The sequence below is a fragment of the Olea europaea genome, unplaced genomic scaffold, assembly GCF_002742605.1.
Source record: "Olea europaea var. sylvestris unplaced genomic scaffold, O_europaea_v1 scaffold2654, whole genome shotgun sequence".
Classification (NCBI taxonomy): domain Eukaryota; kingdom Viridiplantae; phylum Streptophyta; class Magnoliopsida; order Lamiales; family Oleaceae; genus Olea; species Olea europaea.
The window spans coordinates 132,354-153,240 of record NW_019244901.1 but is presented as its reverse complement, the minus strand read 5'-3'; the positions used below and the strand labels follow the sequence as shown (position 1 = coordinate 153,240).

At 32.2% G+C, this 20,887-nt stretch overlaps 2 protein-coding genes across 4 annotated transcripts in view; one reads left to right on the top strand and one right to left on the bottom strand.

The window, feature by feature from the left end:
- The first annotated feature begins 231 nt into the window (after window positions 1-231).
- LOC111383285 (probable LRR receptor-like serine/threonine-protein kinase At2g23950) lies at window positions 232-5,577 on the top strand. Its single transcript, XM_023007363.1, has 12 exons — window positions 232-935; window positions 1,011-1,212; window positions 1,297-1,429; window positions 1,530-1,601; window positions 1,699-1,842; window positions 1,991-2,062; window positions 2,322-2,381; window positions 2,524-2,624; window positions 2,708-2,842; window positions 2,939-3,283; window positions 3,986-4,365; window positions 4,793-5,577. Exons 2-12 carry the CDS (start codon window positions 1,119-1,121, stop codon window positions 5,165-5,167), a joined length of 1,911 nt encoding a protein of 636 aa, XP_022863131.1. The 5' UTR covers window positions 232-935; window positions 1,011-1,118; the 3' UTR covers window positions 5,168-5,577.
- Window positions 5,578-11,823: 6,246 nt separating this feature from the next.
- The window catches only part of LOC111383283 (transmembrane protein 208-like), a 10,756-nt gene continuing 1,692 nt past the window's right edge, over window positions 11,824-20,887 (bottom strand). Inside the window, exons 1-4 of one of the 3 annotated variants that reach the window (XM_023007358.1) lie at window positions 14,065-14,429; window positions 13,539-13,623; window positions 12,313-12,378; window positions 11,824-12,204 (exon numbers count right to left, since the gene is read on the bottom strand). In XM_023007358.1, the coding sequence (XP_022863126.1) occupies window positions 12,112-12,204; window positions 12,313-12,378; window positions 13,539-13,623; window positions 14,065-14,414 (594 nt within the window). In that variant the 5' untranslated portion in view covers window positions 14,415-14,429 and the 3' untranslated portion in view covers window positions 11,824-12,111. Of the gene's footprint in view, window positions 12,205-12,312; window positions 12,379-13,538; window positions 13,624-14,064; window positions 14,430-20,887 lie in introns of those variants that run through there. The other 2 variants (XM_023007359.1, XM_023007361.1) reach the window with 2 other exon arrangements.

Sequence of the window (20,887 nt, the reverse complement as noted above, 5' to 3'; positions counted from 1 at the left end):
TCCATGTTGATAACAATAATGCTTTTAACTACAAGAAATAAGTCAAGACAATTATTTTTATCGGTTATCGAAATGAGTCAAGACAATTATTTTTATTTATCTAAAAAAGATAAAAGAAGAAACAAGAAAAGACAAGAGGAGCTATAATGATGAGGGGCGTTGGTAACTTGGAAGAGTGGCACTGCCCTGTGTAGTCCAATCTTTTTAGAGACTGGGATTTGAATCACATCAATTCCCGAAACCCAATTTCTTCCACATGATCTTTTCATTTCATTAAAACTACCACCATTTTTCTCTCTTGATAATTCTTGGTTGATCAGATAGAGAAGGATGGTTTAGGGTGTTTGCAGAGAGGGAATTGATCCCATGGCAAATTGCAGTCACTCTCATATTCTGAGCTTCTAATCTCTCCCTGTCTGTCACTGACATCTCTTGATTCTCTCTCTCTTTCACACAGTAGCAGAAAAATAGAAAACTAAAAAAGTGAGAAAAAGCAAAAGCTTAAATGAATTGAATGAAAAGAAGAAAACCCCACAGACCAATACAAAAGTTGTGTAAAAGAAATTCAGAATATTATGTAAATAGTTTAGAGAGATTATAAGAATGGGGATAGGAAAGAAAAAGAAGATTGTTAAAAAGGAAAAGTTGTGAAACAAAGAAACATTCATATCCATATGCAGACACTTTTAGGTACAGAAGCACAACAGGCACTTTTTTCATTATAACTCCTCTCTCTCCCCAGTGTTCCGGTGTTCACTACATATTTATAAAGATAACAACTGGAGAAGAAAAAAACAGTGTAAAAATACTCGGGAAAAAGGGAGTTCGAATACAGTAAAAGATGGCCTCTTTGTAATAAGAAGAGAGCGCGAGCTAGTTTTTGTTTATGAGTAAGAGAGAGAGAATACTCCATACATGTTCTTTTTGAAACAATTGTAAGTCACTCCCGTCCTTGTTGTTTCTTTCCCAGAGTTTCCTTAATCATACCCTTGTATTTATTGGCTGTGTAGGTCTTGCATTGAGAGGGAATCCTTGAAGTCGAGTTTTGCTCATTAGTGTTATTATTGATTTCTTAGCACTGGATCAGGTGTTTAATCCATAACTTTCGCTAGATAATCATGTTCCTGATTTCGAGCAAGACCTTCGTCCTCCTTTCTATGCTATCAGTTTTCTTGAGTCTGTCTCTTTCTTATGAGAGCCGCAATCCTGAAGGTACCCACTATATTATTATATACAAAGAACTTCATAAAAGTAAAGTTTTCTACACTAAATTGATTTTTTATTTGTGGGTTGTAGTTGAAGCTTTGATTGCTATAAGAGATGCTTTAAATGATCCTCATGGAGTTCTGGGCAACTGGGATGAATACTCGGTGGATCCATGTAGCTGGTCTATGATAACTTGCAACTCTAATAATGTTGTCACTGCCCTGTAAGTCGTTATGTTTTTAAGTTAATTTCAGTGTTTTCAGATACAAAATTGACCCTCCATTTATTTTCCTTGTCCTGGATTACTAACATTTATTACACAGAGGAGCTCCTAGCCAAGGTTTATCGGGTTCTTTATCTGGGAGGATAGCAAACCTCACAAACCTCAGACAAGTGTAAGAAAGCTGAAAAAAAAAAAATCATTAGTTTAATGAATTTTAAAGCCATTTTTCTGTGCCTCCATTCTGAAATTCCCATGTTTTTGTAATGCAGATTGTTGCAAAATAACAATATTTCTGGACATATTCCAAATGAGCTTGGAAATCTTCCAAAACTTCACACACTGGATCTCTCCAATAACAAATTTTTTGGTCATATACCTGAGTCTTTTGGTTTCTTGAATGGTCTTCAATATCTGTAAGTACAAATATTTCCATGGCTATATCTAGCAAATTCTAAATTGTGTTATGTTATTTTACTTTATTTATAAATTTTATCATGTACCATCTCTTTCTTTGACTTTATTTGAATAGTCTTTTGTTGTGGTTTGTCATGTAATGAGCAGGAGGTTGAACAATAATAGTTTCAGTGGGGCTATTCCTCTATCTTTAGCCAGGCTTCCTCAACTTACTTTCTTGTGAGTACTGTTCTGTGTATTTTTTGTATAATACTTCACATTTTGTTTTTGACATTAGTCAAGTTATTAACTTGACTGTGTAGAGCCTAATTATACTCTACGCTTATTTGTATCAACCTGATATATCCCTAAATCATTTCTTAATGACAATTTCTCACAAAAGTATTTACTAGAGTTTAATCAATGACAGAGAACATTTTCTGAATCATGAAGTCAGCAAATGAATTATTTGTTGTTCTGTTTTTGTTGAATTTTTCAGGGACTTGTCCTACAACAATCTTAGTGGACCTCTTCCCGGCTTTCCTACCAAAACATTTATGTATGTTTTATTTGCAGAATTCTGTACTTATTGTAACATATATGACATTTAGATTCAGTGGGTCTTTTTATGTATTCATTTGTTAATATATAATTTACTAGTTCATTGGTACCCTTTTTCTTCTTTAATTGTTTTGTTGTAGTGTTTTGGGTAATCCTCTAATTTGTGGAAGCCACGCTAGTGAAAATTGTTCAGCATTAATCCCAGCGGATCCTCTTTCGTTCTCCATAAAAACGTCTTCGGGTACCCTAATTATTATTTCTATTTGCATATGTTCAAGTGCAGACCATAATATCTTTCTGATACTCATTCATGCAACGATCTAGGAAAAAACAAATCCAAGAAACTAGCAACTGCACTCGGAGTCAGTCTTAGCGTTGTCTCCATTTTATTCTTAGCGTTAGGATATTTGTTCTGGAGAAGAAACAAGAAGATAAAACAGTCTATTCTATACATAACTGGTGAGTGCTTCTCACGTCAAGTGTAAATGTAATATGATATAATTTATTTATTTTTTTGCTCTATCCATTTTTGTTAAAAAATGGTTTTTGTTGCAGATATGCAAGAAGAGGATTTAGTAAAGTTAGGCAACCTTAGAGGCTTCACGTTGAGGGAGCTACAAAATGCAACTGATAATTTCAGCTCTAAGAATATACTTGGTGCTGGGGGGTTTGGGAATGTTTACCGGGGGAAGTTGGGCGATGGCACATTGGTTGCAGTGAAACGACTGAAGGATGTGACAGGAACTACTGGGGAATCACAGTTTAGAACCGAACTAGAGCTGATCAGCTTGGCAGTTCACCGGAATTTGCTCCGCATTATTGGATATTGTGCCACGCGAAACGAGAGACTTCTGGTGTATCCTTATATGTCTAACGGCAGTCTGGCATCGAGGCTAAGAGGTTAGAGTGTATTTTCAAGCTTGCATTTGACCAAGTTTTACTATACCAATCTTTGTTCCATTAAAGTTCTTGTTGGGTAGTTGTCAACTCTCTGTATTTTGGTAACTATGTCCTTGGGGGTGGGGTGAATAAACCTACTTCTATTAGTTCAGGGCCTGAAGCCAGTGTAAGTTAAGAACAGTGAGCAAATATAGAAGTAGAAATGGCAATTTATCAGAAATTGGAAAGTATTAAAACTTAAATTTCCTCTTTCTTGAAGAAGTCTTCATGTTCCTCTAACCTGAGTCCTGGAACATCGTTGCACAAAAATCTCAATCTTAAAGAGGAAAAAGTTCAACAAAACTCCAAGGCTACATCAATCAAATAAATAGTCATACCTATGCTAATCTTTCAATGGGATGAGCTGGTAAGCCACAATTTGTAATTATGCCTGTTTTCTTCCCCATCAGAAAAAATGCTACCCGCTTGGTTTATGTTCTGATGTATCATCAACTTGGGTTGGGGCTGAAGCAAGGCTAGCATTTGGTGCGCACTAATGACGCGTTTGCGAGGGAGAATAAAACAGCTTTGGGTTAAATAAGAAACCAATGTACTGTTTTATACTATGAAATAATGCATAACAAACGTGCACTAATGTGCTTGGTGAGGAACTATTTACTTTTTGACATATTGAAACCCGGTTTCTTAAATTGATAATTACAGGTAAACCAGCTCTCGACTGGAACACTAGGAAGAGAATTGCCATTGGAGCTGCAAGGGGTCTTCTATATCTGCATGAGCAATGTGATCCGAAGATAATTCATCGAGACGTTAAGGCAGCAAATGTCCTCTTGGATGACTACTATGAGGCCGTTGTTGGTGACTTTGGCCTTGCAAAGCTCCTTGATCATGATGAATCTCATGTCACAACTGCTGTTCGTGGTACTGTTGGACATATTGCACCGGAATATCTCTCGACTGGTCAGTCATCTGAGAAAACTGACGTCTTTGGATTTGGCATTCTTTTATTAGAGCTAATAACTGGAATGAGAGCTCTGGAGTTTGGGAAGTCAGTAAACCAGAAAGGAGCAATACTTGAATGGGTACGTCTTTTCTTTGGTCATTATGTACTTCAATATTGGAAAATTTTGTAATGTGTGAAATGCCAAAGGAGCAATTAACATCTTATAACATCATTTTCTTTGCTATAGTCATGATATTCAGGATTTTATGTTCGGAAATACCATAATTTTTTTGAACGCCTTAATTTAGCTGTAAAAATTATGTTCCTCTGGAGATCTGATAATTTGGTAATGGGGAAGATGAAACAAATTGCTCTTTTGCTGAATCACTTTCTCGTAGGGATGGTTCAAAGCTTGAGGCTCTTTCAGAATTCGGTACACAATGTAATGTAGTTCCCCAAAAACCAAACTTTCTGGGAAAATAATAACAGTCATTCAACTGCAGATTACAGTTTACTCGATAAAAGAACTGGATTTTGATTCCAACTTGGAACTTGTGCAATTGCAGGTTAAGAGGATACATCAAGAGAAGAAATTAGAATTGTTGGTGGATAGGGAGTTGGAGATCAATTATGACAGGATTGAGGTGGGTGAAATGCTGCAAGTGGCTCTACTTTGTACTCAATACCTACCGGCCCATCGTCCCAAAATGTCCGAGGTTGTCCGAATGCTTGAAGGAGATGGCCTTGCGGAAAAATGGGCAGCCTCCCATAACTATATCAATACCACGACCAATTTTTCCCGGGAAAATAGTAAGTCGCATCCTACCATGGCCTTTGGACACGACGAGAATGATAACAACCATTCCAGCATGTTTAGGATCACAATGTCGATGGATGATGAATATGATGCTCATTGCATGGAGCTTTCTGGTCCGAGATAATATAGAAGTGGAAAACCCAAAGAGAAGGTTGAAATGAAAGTAGGTAAACGAAGTATTTTTATTTATTTTTATTCATTACCACGAATGACATTAGGTTTGTTATTGCATGGAGCCAAACAAGGCCTAACTCTTTCAAGTTGATATGTTTTCGAATTTTACTTTCGCGATGTAAATATTTTTTTTCCATTAAGTAAATATTTATGTAATTTCTATCCTTAATGTTATTAGAAAACATGATTCAGTTGATGCCTTGAGACATTGAATGAGTGAAAGGGGAAAGCAGAAGAGATTTTGACTGAAAATTGCCAAAACATTGAATGTATGAGCTGAGCAGTCTGTAATTTATTGTTGGCCTTTTGGGGAGTATGACAGTATGTAGCAGTCTCTTTTAAATGATGCATTGTTTGGTATGATGAGGGTTTTTACCAGTTCAATGTTGGTTTTGAAAAAAGAAGTGTATCCAAAATTTGTTAGAATTATAAGGGTTTGTTTGGTATGTTTTTTGCTTTTGTTTCTGTTTATTGTAAAAGAGCTTTCTAATGAAGCTATCTTAGGCCGTAAGTTTTCTCTAAAAAAATTTTAATCAAACAACTTACTTGAAGAAAATTATTTAAAGCGGTCAGAAAAAGTCTTGTCAAATGGATCTTTAATTGATGCATTTTACATTATTCGACTAATTGATTGAATTCAAATCTCAATAAATATTTGGTAAATTAGTGATATTAGACCCTAACTTCTAAAGGCCATTCAGGGATCAATTTGAATAAGTTTGATTGAGCTTAAAAAATTTACTTATAAGTAAATGAGTTTATTATAAAAGATTTAGTCTCTAAAAGAAGATTGTAATATTATTGCTGTTCTTGCATTTTTGGGGTAAATGTCTGATTTTATATCATAAGAAAAAGGATAATTAAATTCACACTATAATTTTTATTTATTATACCACGTTTTAATTGTACTTAAAGTCACCAATCTTCGCTTATTAATAATAATTGCCTTTCTAACTTTTTTTGTCGAGTTCTTCTTCTTCTTTCTTTCTTTCTCTTTTTTTTTTTAAACCATTCATTAATTATCATATCTAGTCCTTAGTAATATTTTAGTCAAAATGTTTTATTTACGTAAAGAGATGAGGAATTTTTATTTTTATTTTTTGCCCTTTTATAATTATTGTTTTTAAAAATATGATAGGCAGATAACTCATTTAACATCCTCCCAATGAACTTTTTGTACGAAAATTATTATACGGGACAATGTGCTAATTAATAGAATGTTGAAAATAAAAATTCAAAATAAGTTATGGACACATGTAGCTTCAATGAGCAAAGAGTGGACCTTATAGTACAATTGAAAACGTGGTGCAATATACCAATGTGGTTTGGATATAATTGTTCTACCGAAAAAGAGTGGTTATATTTAAGGGTGAACGCGATTCAATTTGAGCGGCTTGTGTTATTTCAACTTAAACCATGTTATGCGGTTTGGAATTTTTCAAACTAAGTCAAACCATAATTTGCTATTTGGTCAATTTTAATCTATAGTTTACTTACTGACATTGTAATACTATATTTAAAACATGTTAATATATAAATTCAAACGAGAACCAATTATGTTAAATGTTAAATTACATTCATATTTTTTATGAAATTCGTGAATAAATTATTTTTATAGTTGATTGTTAAAATATGTTAATAGAACAAATACATCTTTTTTATTTACATTCTCTTGTTTGCTTTTCATATTGTTACATAGCGGTTGATAAAGACAGGATTGTAGCTATAAACTCATTTCATCTTGTTAGTGAGACGAAAAACAAGGGATTGAATAGGATATGTCTAGAAGTACAAAAATTAATAGAGTTCAAGCTTATTGGTAATAGACTAATTTCATTTTCTAATTACTTCAAGAAAGTAAAAGCTAGTAATACCAGTTAGGGAACTTTAATATTTTCTCATAATCAATATGCTTCGTGGTTTGTTCTTTCCAAACCACAAACAAATTCATTAATTACCTGGACACACAAACAATCATTTTTCTATTCAAACCACAACTCTCAAGTGTATAAATAAGTTCAAAAACTACAAATAAAAAGAAAGAACAATGGAAAAAATGACTTGAATGATAATCTAAAATTTACCAAGAAAGAATAGAGAAAAAGACGACTTAAATATAAATTAGCATATTAATAGGCAAAAAGACGACTAGCAACTTGCTATTGGAAATCGCATTTCGTTCAAGAGTGGCAGGCAATTGTCAAATGTTTGAGAAATGAGAGTTCAAATTAGAGTTCTTGAAGCTTTGGGTTTGATTTGCTGTCGTAATTTTTTTTCAATTATGATTTGGATTGCAAAAAATATATGTTCTTTTTTTATTCATTTCATATGATTTGTGAATAATTTTAGTTTTGTTTAGATATCCGTCAGGACTTATTGTTGACTTGTAAAACTATGGGCTAGTAATGATGACCCAATTAACTTTATATGATTATTTCAATAGGTTAGTTGTAATTTATATTACTAAATTGGTATTTTTTTAAAAGTGAAAACTATAAAATTAATAAAATTAATTTTATAATTTAAAATTTTAAAAAAATGTTTGTTTCGATTTTTGTGCTGTTTTTGAAAATCAAAACCTAAACCAGATCTAAAATGATTTGGTTATTTGAGGAAAAAAAATCTCGGGTATACGTGAATCAATAATTTCAATTTGATTTGCGATTTCGTGATTATTATTATTATTATTATTATTATTATTATTATTATTATTATTATTATTATTCATCATTTAATGATATTGCATAATTTGGTTTTACTGTAAATATTATCTTTTGATACACTAAATTTCCTACAACTGTTCCTAATAGAGCATCTATAGGATCTTGTAAGATTCTATTGTCCATACAGTAGATTTCTATTGGTATGTTCATACCTTTTCTAAATAATCTTTTTACTATTATTTGGACTCCTCCTAATTCAATACATTTTAATTTGTTTCTTATATTTTCTGAAATTTTGGATAACTTTTGTTTTACCATTCTTTTGTAATTATAGGAATTCTTGCTTTTCCTATAGTATCTTCTATATTGATAGACATTTCTTTGTAATTCATACTTACAAATGTTTTATTTTACTCTTGGTAAAATTTCTAAGAATCCTTGATGGAATACATCTTTTTCTCGTAGGTCTAATATTTTCTTAGTGATTCTTGTGTATTTTTTAATATCAAAGATAATTTCTTGATTTATACCTTCTATAGAGTCTTCAACTTTTTCAGTTGTTTCTATTTCTATTTCTGATTGTTGTATTTCCTGATTCATATTTACTATTTCCTCATAATCTTCTTCTGATGAGAATGTATTTAATTCATAAATGCTACTACATTCACTACTTAGATCTTCAAAATATTCGATTGGTTCTATGTCATTATCTTCTTGAAATTTTTCATAAATTCTAAGAGTTTTTATATTTTGTTTATTTTTCTTTTTAGGACATTGAGGAGTAATATGTCATTTTTCATTACAAATAAAACATCTACATTTTTTAATATTTCTTGATTTAAATTTCTTATTCAAATTTCTTTTCTTGAAATATTTTTTGTGTGGTTTAAAATTCCTCTTCTTAAATTTTTTGTAATTTTTGAATTTTCTTTTATATTTCTTATATGGTTTATACTTCTTCTTATGGCATCCAAATTGTTCAACTTGGCCATTATCTTTGTAACAACATAATGAATTATTTCTTATTTTATATGCTTTTTTATTTTCTAAAGTTTCTTTACACCATATGCCTAGCATTCTTTTTGTAAATTCAACTCTACTTCCAAGACTATCTATTTTTACTCATTCCTTTTCTCCTAGAGGTAATAATTTTTTATATTCTTTTAATAACTTAATTCCCCATGGGAATGGTAACTTTGTAAAATAAGACCTTAATATATGTTTATTTTCTTCCTTCTATTTAGGCTATCTAGAAGTATTTTCTCGATTTTATATCATAAGAAAAAGGATAATTAAATTCACACTATAATTTTTATTTATTATACCACATTTTTTAATTTTACTTAAAATCACCAATCTTCGCTTATTAATAATAATTGCCTTTCTAACTGTTTTTGTCGAGTTGTTCTTCTTCTTCGTCCTTTTATTTTATTTTTTTTAACCATTCATTAACTATCATATCTTGTCCTTAGTAATATTTTTGTCAAAATGTTCTATTTACGTGAAGAGATGAGGAATTTTTATTTTTATTTTTATTTTTTGCACTTTTATAACTATTGTTTTTAAAAATATGATAGGCAAATAACTCATTTTACATCCTCCCAATGAACTTTTTGTACGAAAATTATTATATGAGACAATGCGCTAATTAATAGAATGTTGAAAATAAGTTATGGACACAAGTGGCTTCAATAAGCAAAGAGTGGACCTTATAGTACAATTGAAAACTTGGTGCAATTTACAAATGTGATTTGGATATAATTATTCTAACGAAAAAGAGTGGATATATTTAGGGGTAAGAGCGGTTCAATTTGAGCGGTTCAATCTATATTTTTTCCTCAAATCATGTTATATTTTTTCAATTCAAATCAAACCATAATTTGCTATTTGGTCGATTTTAATCTATGGTTTACTTATCGACATTGTAATACTATATTTAAAACATGTTAACATATAAGTTCAAACGAGAACTAATAATATTAAATTATATTCATATTTTCTATGAAATCCGTGAATAAATTATTTTCATAGTTGATTGTTAAAAGATGTTAATAGAATAAATACATCTTTTTTATTTACCTTCTCTTGTTTGCTTTTCATATTGTTACATAGCGGTTGATAAAAGCATGGTAACATTTTGCTATTATAATTTAGTTAAAACTCCTTTCATCTTGTTAGTGAGAGGAAAACCAAGGGACTGAATTGGATATGTCTAGATGTATAAAAATTAATAGAGTTCAAGTTTATTGGAAATAGAAGAATATCATTCTCTGACTACTTTAAGAAAGTAAAAGGTAGTAATACTAGTTAGGGAACTTTTATTGGAAATAGATTTTCTCATAATTATGCTTCGTACTTCGTTCATTCCAAACCACAAACAAATTCATTAATTATCTAGGCACATAAATAATCATTTTTCTATTCAAATCACAACTCTTTAGTGTATAAATAAGTTCAAAAACTACAAATAAAAAGAAAGAACAATGGAAAAAATAACTTAAATAAGAATCTAAGATTTACCAAGAGAGTATAGAGAAAGAGGCGACTCAAATAAAAATTAACATACTAGCAGGCAAAAGACAACATGCGTTTAGAAATCGCATTTCATTCAAGAGTGGCAAACAAGTGTCAAATGTTTGAGAAATGAGAGTTTAAGTTAGAACTATTGAAGCTTTGGCTTGATTTGCTACCATAATTTTATTGAATTATGATTTGGATTGTAAAAAAATATGTTCTTTTTTTATTCTTTTCATGTGATTTGTGAATAATTTTAGTTTTGTTTAGATATTGGGTCAGGACTTATTGTTGACTTGTAAAATCATGGGCCAGTAATGATGACATAATTGACTTTATATGATTATTTCAAAAGGTTAGTTGTAATTTATATTGCTGAATTGGTATTTTTTAAAGTGAAAATTGTAAAATTTATAAGTTAATAAAATTAATTTTATAATTTAAGATTTAAAAAAAAGGGTCGATTCCATTTTTGTGGTATTTTTGAAAATCGAAACCTAAAAAATCAGATCATTTTAAAATGATTTGGTTATTTGAGGAAAAAAATATCGGGTACACGTTGTCCCGAACCAACAATTTCGATTTGATTTGTGATTTCGCAAATTATTTTATTATTATCCTTTTTTTTTTGTTTTTTGGTTTTTGTGTGTAGCTCTAGTTATATTTGCACCATATTGTTTTATAAATATACTATATTTTAATTACATTAAAGGTCCTTAACTTTTATTCTTTGTCATATAGAAGTTTTCAACTTTTTTATGCATTCATATTCTTAATCTTTCACTTATTAGTACATCTTGTCTCTAATGATTGATGAACAAATATTTAATCCTAAATTTGTATTTACTATTTTTGTTTTTTGCTTATTTAAGAATATGGAGGACAAGTAGTCTATCTTGATGTAATTTTTGAACCAAGAATAAGATGTGTTAATTAGTAATATAATGAGAATAAAAATATGATGAAAGCATTCTCAAGACGTAAGTATAACGAGTAAAGGTTATGAATCTTTTAAGCAATTAAAATGTGTACCATTGTTAAAAACTATGATGTAGTTGTCTTATCACTTGTGTTTTTAACTTTTTTATTTTTTTATTTTTTGTCGAAATTTATCTTCAACCTTCAATTAATAAGTACATATCATCTCCTCTAACGGTTTCCATCCAAAGAATCTGTTGAAGTGCGTAAAAAACTTATTTGCACATCCATTTAGGAATTAAAATAAAAAAAATCTATGAAAGTGCATCCAAAAACTTCCTAATGTTTCAAAATAGGAATTAAAAAAAATAAAAAATAAAAAAATCTATGAAAGTGCATCCAAAACTTCCTAATGTTTCAAAACATGCAAATGAAATATTTTTGACAGAAACTATCATCAACTAGAAGTTTGAAAATAAATTCAATGAAAAAATTATAGAGACATAAAATGCTATAATAAGCGAAGCTCGAGGACATCGAGAATGTGGTGCAACATGTTACAACTGTGCCTTTATAACCACCGTAATGAGAAAAGGTGCAGACGAAAAGCAAAAATATACAATGCAAAGATGACAAGTAACAAAGAAAAAAGACTTGCACCACAATGTTCCGATGTAAAGTAATAATAACTAGTTCTGGATCAAAGAAAATTACTTTTTAAATAAACTGATCAAGAGCTAGTACATTTTAAACTACAAGACCTGGTCCCGGGGACTCATTTGTAATCATGAACTACCAATCATCGAGTCCTCGTCTTGACCATTTTGGTTCTTGAAGCCTTCCTCCCCATCTTTTCTCTCTTTTTTCGTGTCTTCTCATCTTCCTCCGCTCCCTGCATGATTATTTAAATCCGTGAGAACTGACTGGCCCAACAAAATTACACAATTTAACGTAATATTAACCGTGAAAACCAAAAGAGAAAACGGGGTCAGTGAAGTACGTCTGAACCATGCGGCAGAAACCCTTTGACAAGTCCAAAGAGTTGATATGCAGCGAATCCAGGTATCTACAGAGCAAAGATAATCCAATCAAGTTACAACAATGTCCAACCAGATTACTAAATCCGTGTAATGTCTTAACAAGATTTCCCTACAAGTTACGGCATGTGCGTGCATTGATACTCTCTTCAAATGTTTATCAGAATTTAGACTGAGAATTCCGAATGGATCCAGCAGTGATTATTTCAAGAAAAATGCTAACATCCAACTTAATTATTACTGACCACGTTAAACTAATCTTGAGCCACTCTCGTTCAAACTATGCCAGCTACATAAACTGTGCTAGGCATCAAGATATCAGCCTACAGCTCCAGATCGTGATTACGTGTCAAGGAAATTATCATGACTAACACACGATTTCAAACTTAAGTTCGACCGAAGACCTTACTACAAACTCAAGATTGATGGTAATGGACCACCGAACATTTTCCGAAGAAAGCAAGCAATTTTGGCGTCATGACATTTAACTATACCAGACATCCTACCTAATTAAAGCTATCCTACATTACATGATAGCACAGTATTTATACTGTATAACACCAGCGAACACAGTTGTGATGCCAAAACCTTGGTAGTTCAACCAAACACCTATATAGTGTAAGACTTATCATAGTCATGCCACCCATCATGTTACAGAATTAACTAATGCAACTATTCAAGATAACTATAAAAAAGACATCACAATAGTCTGATTCAGTCAACTGATTTTTAAAAATAGAATAGCAATTTATCTCAATATTGCATGAAACAAGATCTCATTTTATTCAGATGAACCAGGAAAATAGCAGAAATAGAAACAATCTCAGCTGATCAGTACTATTGTGGCACCAAAACTCTTACCTACTCTTTTCAACCACCAACAGTTCTGCTAGAAGATTTTATTTTAGGATATGCAGACCTATAAAGTTGGAACTTCAACTTGCTGGTTAATGCAATCTATTGTAATCGATACTGATGGTAATACTACTTTAAAATTAGTTCATGTGCTTGTGAAGTTTGTAAGCAGAAAGGCCACCATGTATTAACAACCTGGCCTCCGTGCGAGTTGGCTTTCCCCAAAAATGAGAAAAATGACGTTAAGTGCATTGCTAAACCTATTTTATTTTCTTTTATTTTAGGAGCAATAAATAAGGTTTTTAGGGGGGGTGAAAATGAAGAGGGATCTTACCACCAAGTATAAGTACCAAAATTTTTCAGAAATGATGGAAGTGACTTGGACAAAACATGTAATGTAGATTATATCATGTAAATATCTGCAAGAAAAGCAGCACAAAGTAAAACTCTTAGTTATCTCCATGAAAACGGTTATACACATATAAAGAGTAGAATAAGAATTTTAGATCATATTAACAGAAAACTACAAAGCTAAATCTCTATACTGTAGAACATCATATTACCCGGAAATTGGTGGCACCCTTGTACGCAACTAAGGCAAGTAAAAATAAGAGTGCAGAATTATTTTTTTGGCAGGACAATTCATTCTTGTTTTAGTCTTAAGAAATACTAGGGTGGCAGCAAGCTATCACCAGAAAAAGGCAATCTTGTCATTTTGCTTAGAGTTGTCCATGAAGCATATTTTGTAAAATATAGGGAAGCCAATCTGGAAAAGCCCGAGCTAGCCCGAGGAGGAACCGAGCCGGGGCTCGGGCCAAGCCTCATTTTTTGGGCATCGGCCCGTGTTATTCGAAGTATACCCACAAATGCTCCCACTATTTAAGTTCCACAGCAATGCTTTGATCATGCCATTGCGAAACAAACGTTCATGCGGCAGGCAAAATTGCATAATGCATGCCCTAACATCCATCATCTTCAAAGCTTTCCCATACTCATTTTCACTTGCTTGCCAACCACTTTGCCACATGCTTGCGGTCCCAAAATCTTCTGCGTAGGAACGTACGCTGTTATTCTTAGATAAAACAACAACGCAACGTTTGGAGTAGACTTGCTTTGATATCGCATGTAATGGACCGCCCATTCGACCCTTGAGGTTCCGAGACACCCCAAGGCCCTGAGGTTCCGAGACACCCCAAGGCAGCTTTCCCATACATGCAGTCGGCAAACTAAGATATGCAACAACAGTACAATATGAGGTAGGCAATCTTGCCGTATCACGGACCTAATTTTGCTACACCTGAACAACTAGAACTGTGCGACCTTAACGTTTTACAATTCCCAGCTCTCATGAGAAAATGTTGAGTCAATTTTTCAACGCTCACAAATAATTTAACCATTGAGGCTAAATTATAACAATTTTGAGTAAATGATTTGAAATAGAAAATACAAGGAAAACAAGTAAGTTTTAGGAGAACTCTCTTTGTATATAAATGAAAGGAAAAATTTACAATCCCTCTTAAATATTCAACTCACTTCATTCCATATGATTTAGAAATGAGACCACATTTCTATTTATAGGCAGAATCTTGCAAGCTGTCTTGGAATCAATGACTAAAATTAATTTTGATCCAAAAGTCCTCATTGGTTTCAAGTTATATTAACCTCCTTTGATCAAGAGGTAATTCTCTACACTTCCATATACAAGTTGTATGTCACTTTCCAACCATATTAGTTGACATCAAGTGACAAATTTCTACAATCCACCTGTAAATGGACAAGTCACTTTCATAGTAGCCAAATTGAAATTTGCTTTCTCAGCATTATCTTGCAAGTGGTACAAGTTGGCCAAGTTGTCTACTTGTGTACCTAAAACATTCGACAGCAATCTTTTTAATTTTCCTTCCCAAAATAGAAATTTTTGATTTAGAGAAACCTCATTTCTGTGCTATGTTGGGAAAGCTGCCTGCATCCCCCAGCCTACGTTATGCTAAAACAGACTGCCTATGGTTGGTGATTCAAGCCAAAGTCCCGGAGCAATAAAAACGACTACATCATGGGAAAACCAAGCGGACTTAGCTAGATCTTGCTTGGAGAAAGCCCGAAAGTATATGAAGAAATGGGCCGATGTGAAATGGAGACCATTGGAGTTCGAGTGCTTGTTAAAGTGTTGCCTCACAATTCAAAACCTACTGCAAAGTTCATAAATGCTTGGTTAGAAAGTATGAAGGTCTGTTTCCCATCATGGCTAAGGCTGGAAGAGTTTCCTACTAGCTAGATCTTCTAAGCACTTTGAAGATCTACCCGAATTTTCATCTAAGCATGTTGAAGCCATATAGGCTGGACTTGGAAGATCTGAGGAACAAATCATAACAGGAGCCTCCCATCATCACAAAATCTTTCGAGAAAGATGTTGAGTCCATTTTGGTGAATCGAGTAGTGAGATAGGGTGTTCCCCTTTGCACCCAATACTTAGTAAAATGGAAGGAATTGCCCGAATCTGAAGCTACTTGGGAGAACGAAAGAGGTTTATGGCAATTTGACCCCGAGCTTCGACGTTACACGGTGACGAGGGCATCGCCAAATTTGGTGGGGGAGTAACTTTACCCCAAGTCGCATTCGATCTGTCCTGGCAGTGGCCGCAAAACAGCACAGGCAACGCACTTCGACAGAATGGAATTACTTGCGGTAGGGAACTCAGGCAACCTATTTTGGCAGGCAACTTTCCCAACACAGAAATGAGGTTTCTCTAAGTCAAAAACTGCTATTTTGGAAAGGAGAAATACAATGGACTGAGGTCGAATATTTTGGGGGGACACAATGGGGCCGACTTGCACCGCTTGCCCCACTTGCAAGATAACGCCAAGAAGGAAGCAGAGTTCAATTTGACTACTATGAAAGTTCTCCACTTGTACGTGAATTGTAGAAATTTGCCACTTGATGCCAGCTAGCATGAGGTTAGAAAGTGACATGCAACTTGCATATGGAAGTGTAGAGAATTACCATTTGATCACAAAGGAGGTTATTGCAACTTGCAAACAATGAGGACCCTTGGATAAAAATTATTCTTGGCCATTGATTCCAAGACAACTTGAAAGATTTTGCTTATAAATAGAGATGTAGTCTTATTTGTAAATCATTAAGAGTGAAGTGAGTTAAATACTTGAGAGAGATTGTAAAATTTTCCTTTCATTTATGTACAGAGAGAGCTTTCTCAAAACTTACTTGTTTTCCTTATATTTCTTAGTTCAAATTCTTTACTCAAAGTTGTTATAATTTAGCTTGATTGGTTAAATTATTTGTGAGTGTTTTTTTGTGAAGGACGGGAATTGTGAAATGTTAAGGTCGCACGATTCTAGTTGTACAGACATAACAACACTTCGTGATAAAACAGGCAGCTACTATTCCCCGCTACAAAAAAGAAAAAGGCAGTTGTAGTGTAAACAAGTTGAGCCGAGCCAATTCGGGTAAAAAATGACCTAAGCTTTTTTTGCCCAAGGCGAGGTGACCAAAAGCTCGGTAAAAAAATCTAGGCTCGGGTTGAGCATTTACCTCAAACCTTATTAAGCTGGTTCTTTTTTAGAAATTCGTGACATTCTAAAAAAATTTTAAATAATATAAAATTTGTGCAATTTACATAAATAAAAGTTACAACTCTCATTTTTCAACTTTGGAATGGTTAAAATAAACTAGACACGGAGTTAAAATTGTATACGAATAAAATATTTCATGTACCATTTTTTTGAAACAAATAAATTTAAAAATTACATATATTTTTTTTAAAACTAATCAATTTAAAAATTTACAATATTAACTTCAACTCTCGGCCATTATACTATCAACTTCCCAGTCCTTCAAGCGTATTAGAGTTTTTAATATATCTGCTTTTAACCTTGATTGTTTGTTTGATAAAACTTGACCATCTAAACTAAATGCAGCTTCCAATACTATTATAAACACCGAAAGTATTTTTATATTATGTGCAATTTTTGACACAATTGAACATTGCCTTTAGTTAAACCTCCACCATGATAAAAGACTAACATCCAGTAATCTTTTAGTTGTAGTACAATATGAAAATCTACACACATATACCTAGTTAACTCAGATAAAATTTCAAAAATTTTACCGCTAACATTTATCGCTCTAAATATGTATGAACTAAAACTAAATAAGGGAACATTTGAATTGGTGTCCAAACAATTTCATATATCATCCGAATTTGTTAAAGTATTTCTTGAAAAAGCACATTCGGAAGTCTCTGATATCTTTTTTCAATATCATAGTTATACATTTCACATAATGTTGTTTCTATATCTACATGTGATAATTCCACATTCATAAAATTTGAAATTTCCTTTATAATAGCTTTTGTACCAGCTAAATTAAGTTTATGATCCATCAATGAGGCTAAAAGAAATAAACAGGGCAACTCTTTCTAATATTTATGAAAGTTTAACTACATAGAAACGATTACATTAACAAAAATTGACAAACTCCTATACTTATGAAATGTTTGTGTAATGTAAAAAAGCATTGTAAATCAAGTGAAGCAAGATAATTAAACATCACCGTAGGCGTTTGTAGCATAAAAAATGTTTTAAGAATATCTTCACACAAAATGTAATAAACCCTTTCCAATCTTCCAAATTAAGTTTGGGACAATAAGAATGCCAACCATTATAATATAGTGAAATAAATTTAACTTAATTTTTACGCGACTATAACATAAAGTATGTAGAGTTTCATCTATGTATTGCATTAGCGGTAAATGACTTCTCTTCAAAGTCATACTCTGTACATAAACTATTAAATGCTTATTTTCTTGTTGTTGACATGATAATAAAATTTATTGTTTATCTATAGTTGGATTGAGCAAAAGATACTAATCGTAGTTAGATGGAGTACTCAAACTACTCTCATCACTAGAAATCCATTTGTGCTTATTAGAGCAAAAGAAATAGAATATTAGAGCAAAAAATTAGAGATTGAAGTTGAAAAATAAAATACTGCAAGTTCAATATTGTTGAAGTAAGTTGATATGAAAACCAAAATTTTACCTCATATTTATAGACAAAAAAATGTCTGTTTCTACAAATTTTGAATTTCAAATTCAAATTGATGTAACAATTGCTTGTTTTAAAGCCTTCAGGAATTGTAGCTACTCAAGTGTCGCCTGCAATGCAGGCAACTACAACTGCCATTTTTCAATTTTGGCATGTGTTTATGTGGCTCATCATGGGCTCGGGCCTATGCCCAAAAATGAGGCTTAACCCGAACCCAACTAGGGCTTTTCTTGGTTCAAGCCACGGTTCGCCCGAGCTAAATTGACATCCCTAGCTGTGCTGCCTTTAATACATGCAGCTATAGCTGCCTATGCCTTTAATATTGGTAACTGTAGTTTCCTGCAATGCGCAAGCAGCTATAGCTGCTAAAACGAGCAATTTTTACATCAATTTCAATTGAATTTGAAATTCAAAATTTGTAGAAGAAACATGCATAATTTTTTTGCTATAAATATGATATAAGATTTTAGGTTTCATAACTCACAGTGTTCTATTTTTCAACCTCAATCTCCAACTTCTTTGCTCTAAAATTCAATTTTTTTTTTACTCTAATATTCAATATCTTTTGCTACATAGCCACAAATGGATTTTACCAATGATAAGATTAACCAAATTTATGAATAGTTCAAGTACTCCATCCGGCTATAGTTAGACAAGTAATAAATTCTATTACTGTGTTACTAGCAAGAAAATAAGTATTTAAAAATTTGTGTGCAGAGTATGGCTTAGAAGAGAAATTATTTGCCACTGATTTAACACATAGATGAAACCCTATATACATTATGTTACAGGTGAAAATTATGTTAAATTATTTCACAATATTATAGCGGTAGGCATACTTACAGACCCGAACAAAATTTGAAAAATTGAGAATGGTCTATTGCATTTTTGTGTGAAAAGATTCTTAAAACTTTTTTATGCTGTAAACGCCTACTGCAGTGTTTATTGCCCTACATATTCACTTGTTCTAACACGCTTTTTCTATATTGCACAAGCATTTCATAAGCATTGAAGTTTATCAATTTCGATTGATGTAGTCGTTTTTATGAAGTTAAAATTTCGTAAATTTATTGAAGAGTTGCCTTCTTTATTTTTTTAGTTTCGATGATGAACTTTTGACTTAAATTTACTGGCACAAAAGTCATTATGTGAAATGTATAATTATTATGCTGAAAAAGGAAGTCAGAGCAATTTTACATCCCAAAGTATTTTTTCAAAAAATATTTCAACTAATTCAAATGATCTATATAGCTTGTTTGGTTTAGATTTTAAGCCAATTAAAATCAATTTTTTTACCATTATTTTACTATATAGTCGTCATTTTTGAATTCTTCTCTCATAAGTACGACCCACTTTACCTCTAACGGTCAAGAAATCAATTATCAAAATCCCTACCAAATAAGCACATAGAATTATTTGAACACCACTACAAGTGTTAACTCATTTAGTTCGAGTTCATCCATATCTAAAACGATAGATGTTAGTGGTATAATACAAATCTTGAAATTCTATCTGAGTTAGCTAGGTATGTGCGTAGGGAAGTGCTACAGTACATAATTGTCTACATAATGGTATCCATAATTACACGTGGCACTGGATCCAAGATCCAACCTTTAATTCAAATATCACACTTGCCCATCAACAACCGGATGATTGCCACATCACATTATGGATACCATTATGTGTAATAATTATATACAAGTAGAATTTTTCATGTGCATATGGACGTTCGTAGTATGTTACAGTCAAAAGAATAACATGAATTTAATCTTCTATCATGTTGGAGGTGTAACGAAAGTCTATCTAATTATATAAAAAATTGCACATGATCTACTAGCACCTCCAGCGTCTACGGTAGCATCGGAGGTCACAATTAATTTAAATAGTCGAGTTTTATCAAACAAACGATCAAAACTAAAAAAAGATATATTGGATGCTCTAATATTCTTGAATGATTGAAAATGTGCAGATTACATCTTCAAAAATAAGTTAACAATATAATGACCGAGAAGTTGTAGCAGAACCAAGGATAGGATATTACAAGTTTTTAAATTGACTAATTTAAAAAAATGTAATTTTTAATTTATTTGTTCAAAAAAATCAATTTTAATTTCGCTTATGTTGATTGTAACTGGTCCCAAGCCCCAAAAAGAAAGATTGTAACTTTTATTTAATCTACAATTTGTATAAATTGCATATATTTTATATTGTTTAAAATAGATTTTAGAATGTTACGAATTACCAAAAAAAAAAAAAAAAAAAAAAAAAAAACAAGCCGACTCGACTCGACTCGACTCAATAAGGCCCGAGCCAAACCTAGATTTTTCGGCTGAGCAAGCTTGGGCAAAAAAGCTCTTATCTGAGACATGAGCTTCAACTCGCGAGCCGGCTTGGCTCCACTCGTTTACATCCCTAGTTAAATTTATGACAACATTTTTTTCACTGAATTACTTTGTTTAGGTGTTTTTCTATGTTTTATGCATGAAGTAGACTAAAAAATCTACTCTAACTAAGCACTTGGCTTGATCCGGTGGACCATAAGTCTTAAAAATTTAATCTCTCACTGAAGTTTGAAGAAATCCTATATAACATGGTTCAGTGAGTTCAAAGTGAGAGAAAA

Excerpts from the sequence above, each read along its gene's own strand:
- LOC111383285 (XM_023007363.1), top strand. The coding sequence starts at position 1,119 with ATGTTCCTGATTTCGAGCAAGACCTTCGTCCTCCTTTCTATGCTATCA. Across the intron at positions 2,063-2,321 it reads CTTCCTCAACTTACTTTCTT|GGACTTGTCCTACAACAATC; the intron begins GTGAGTACTGTT and ends TGAATTTTTCAG. Across the intron at positions 4,366-4,792 it reads AAGGAGCAATACTTGAATGG|GTTAAGAGGATACATCAAGA; the intron begins GTACGTCTTTTC and ends GTGCAATTGCAG.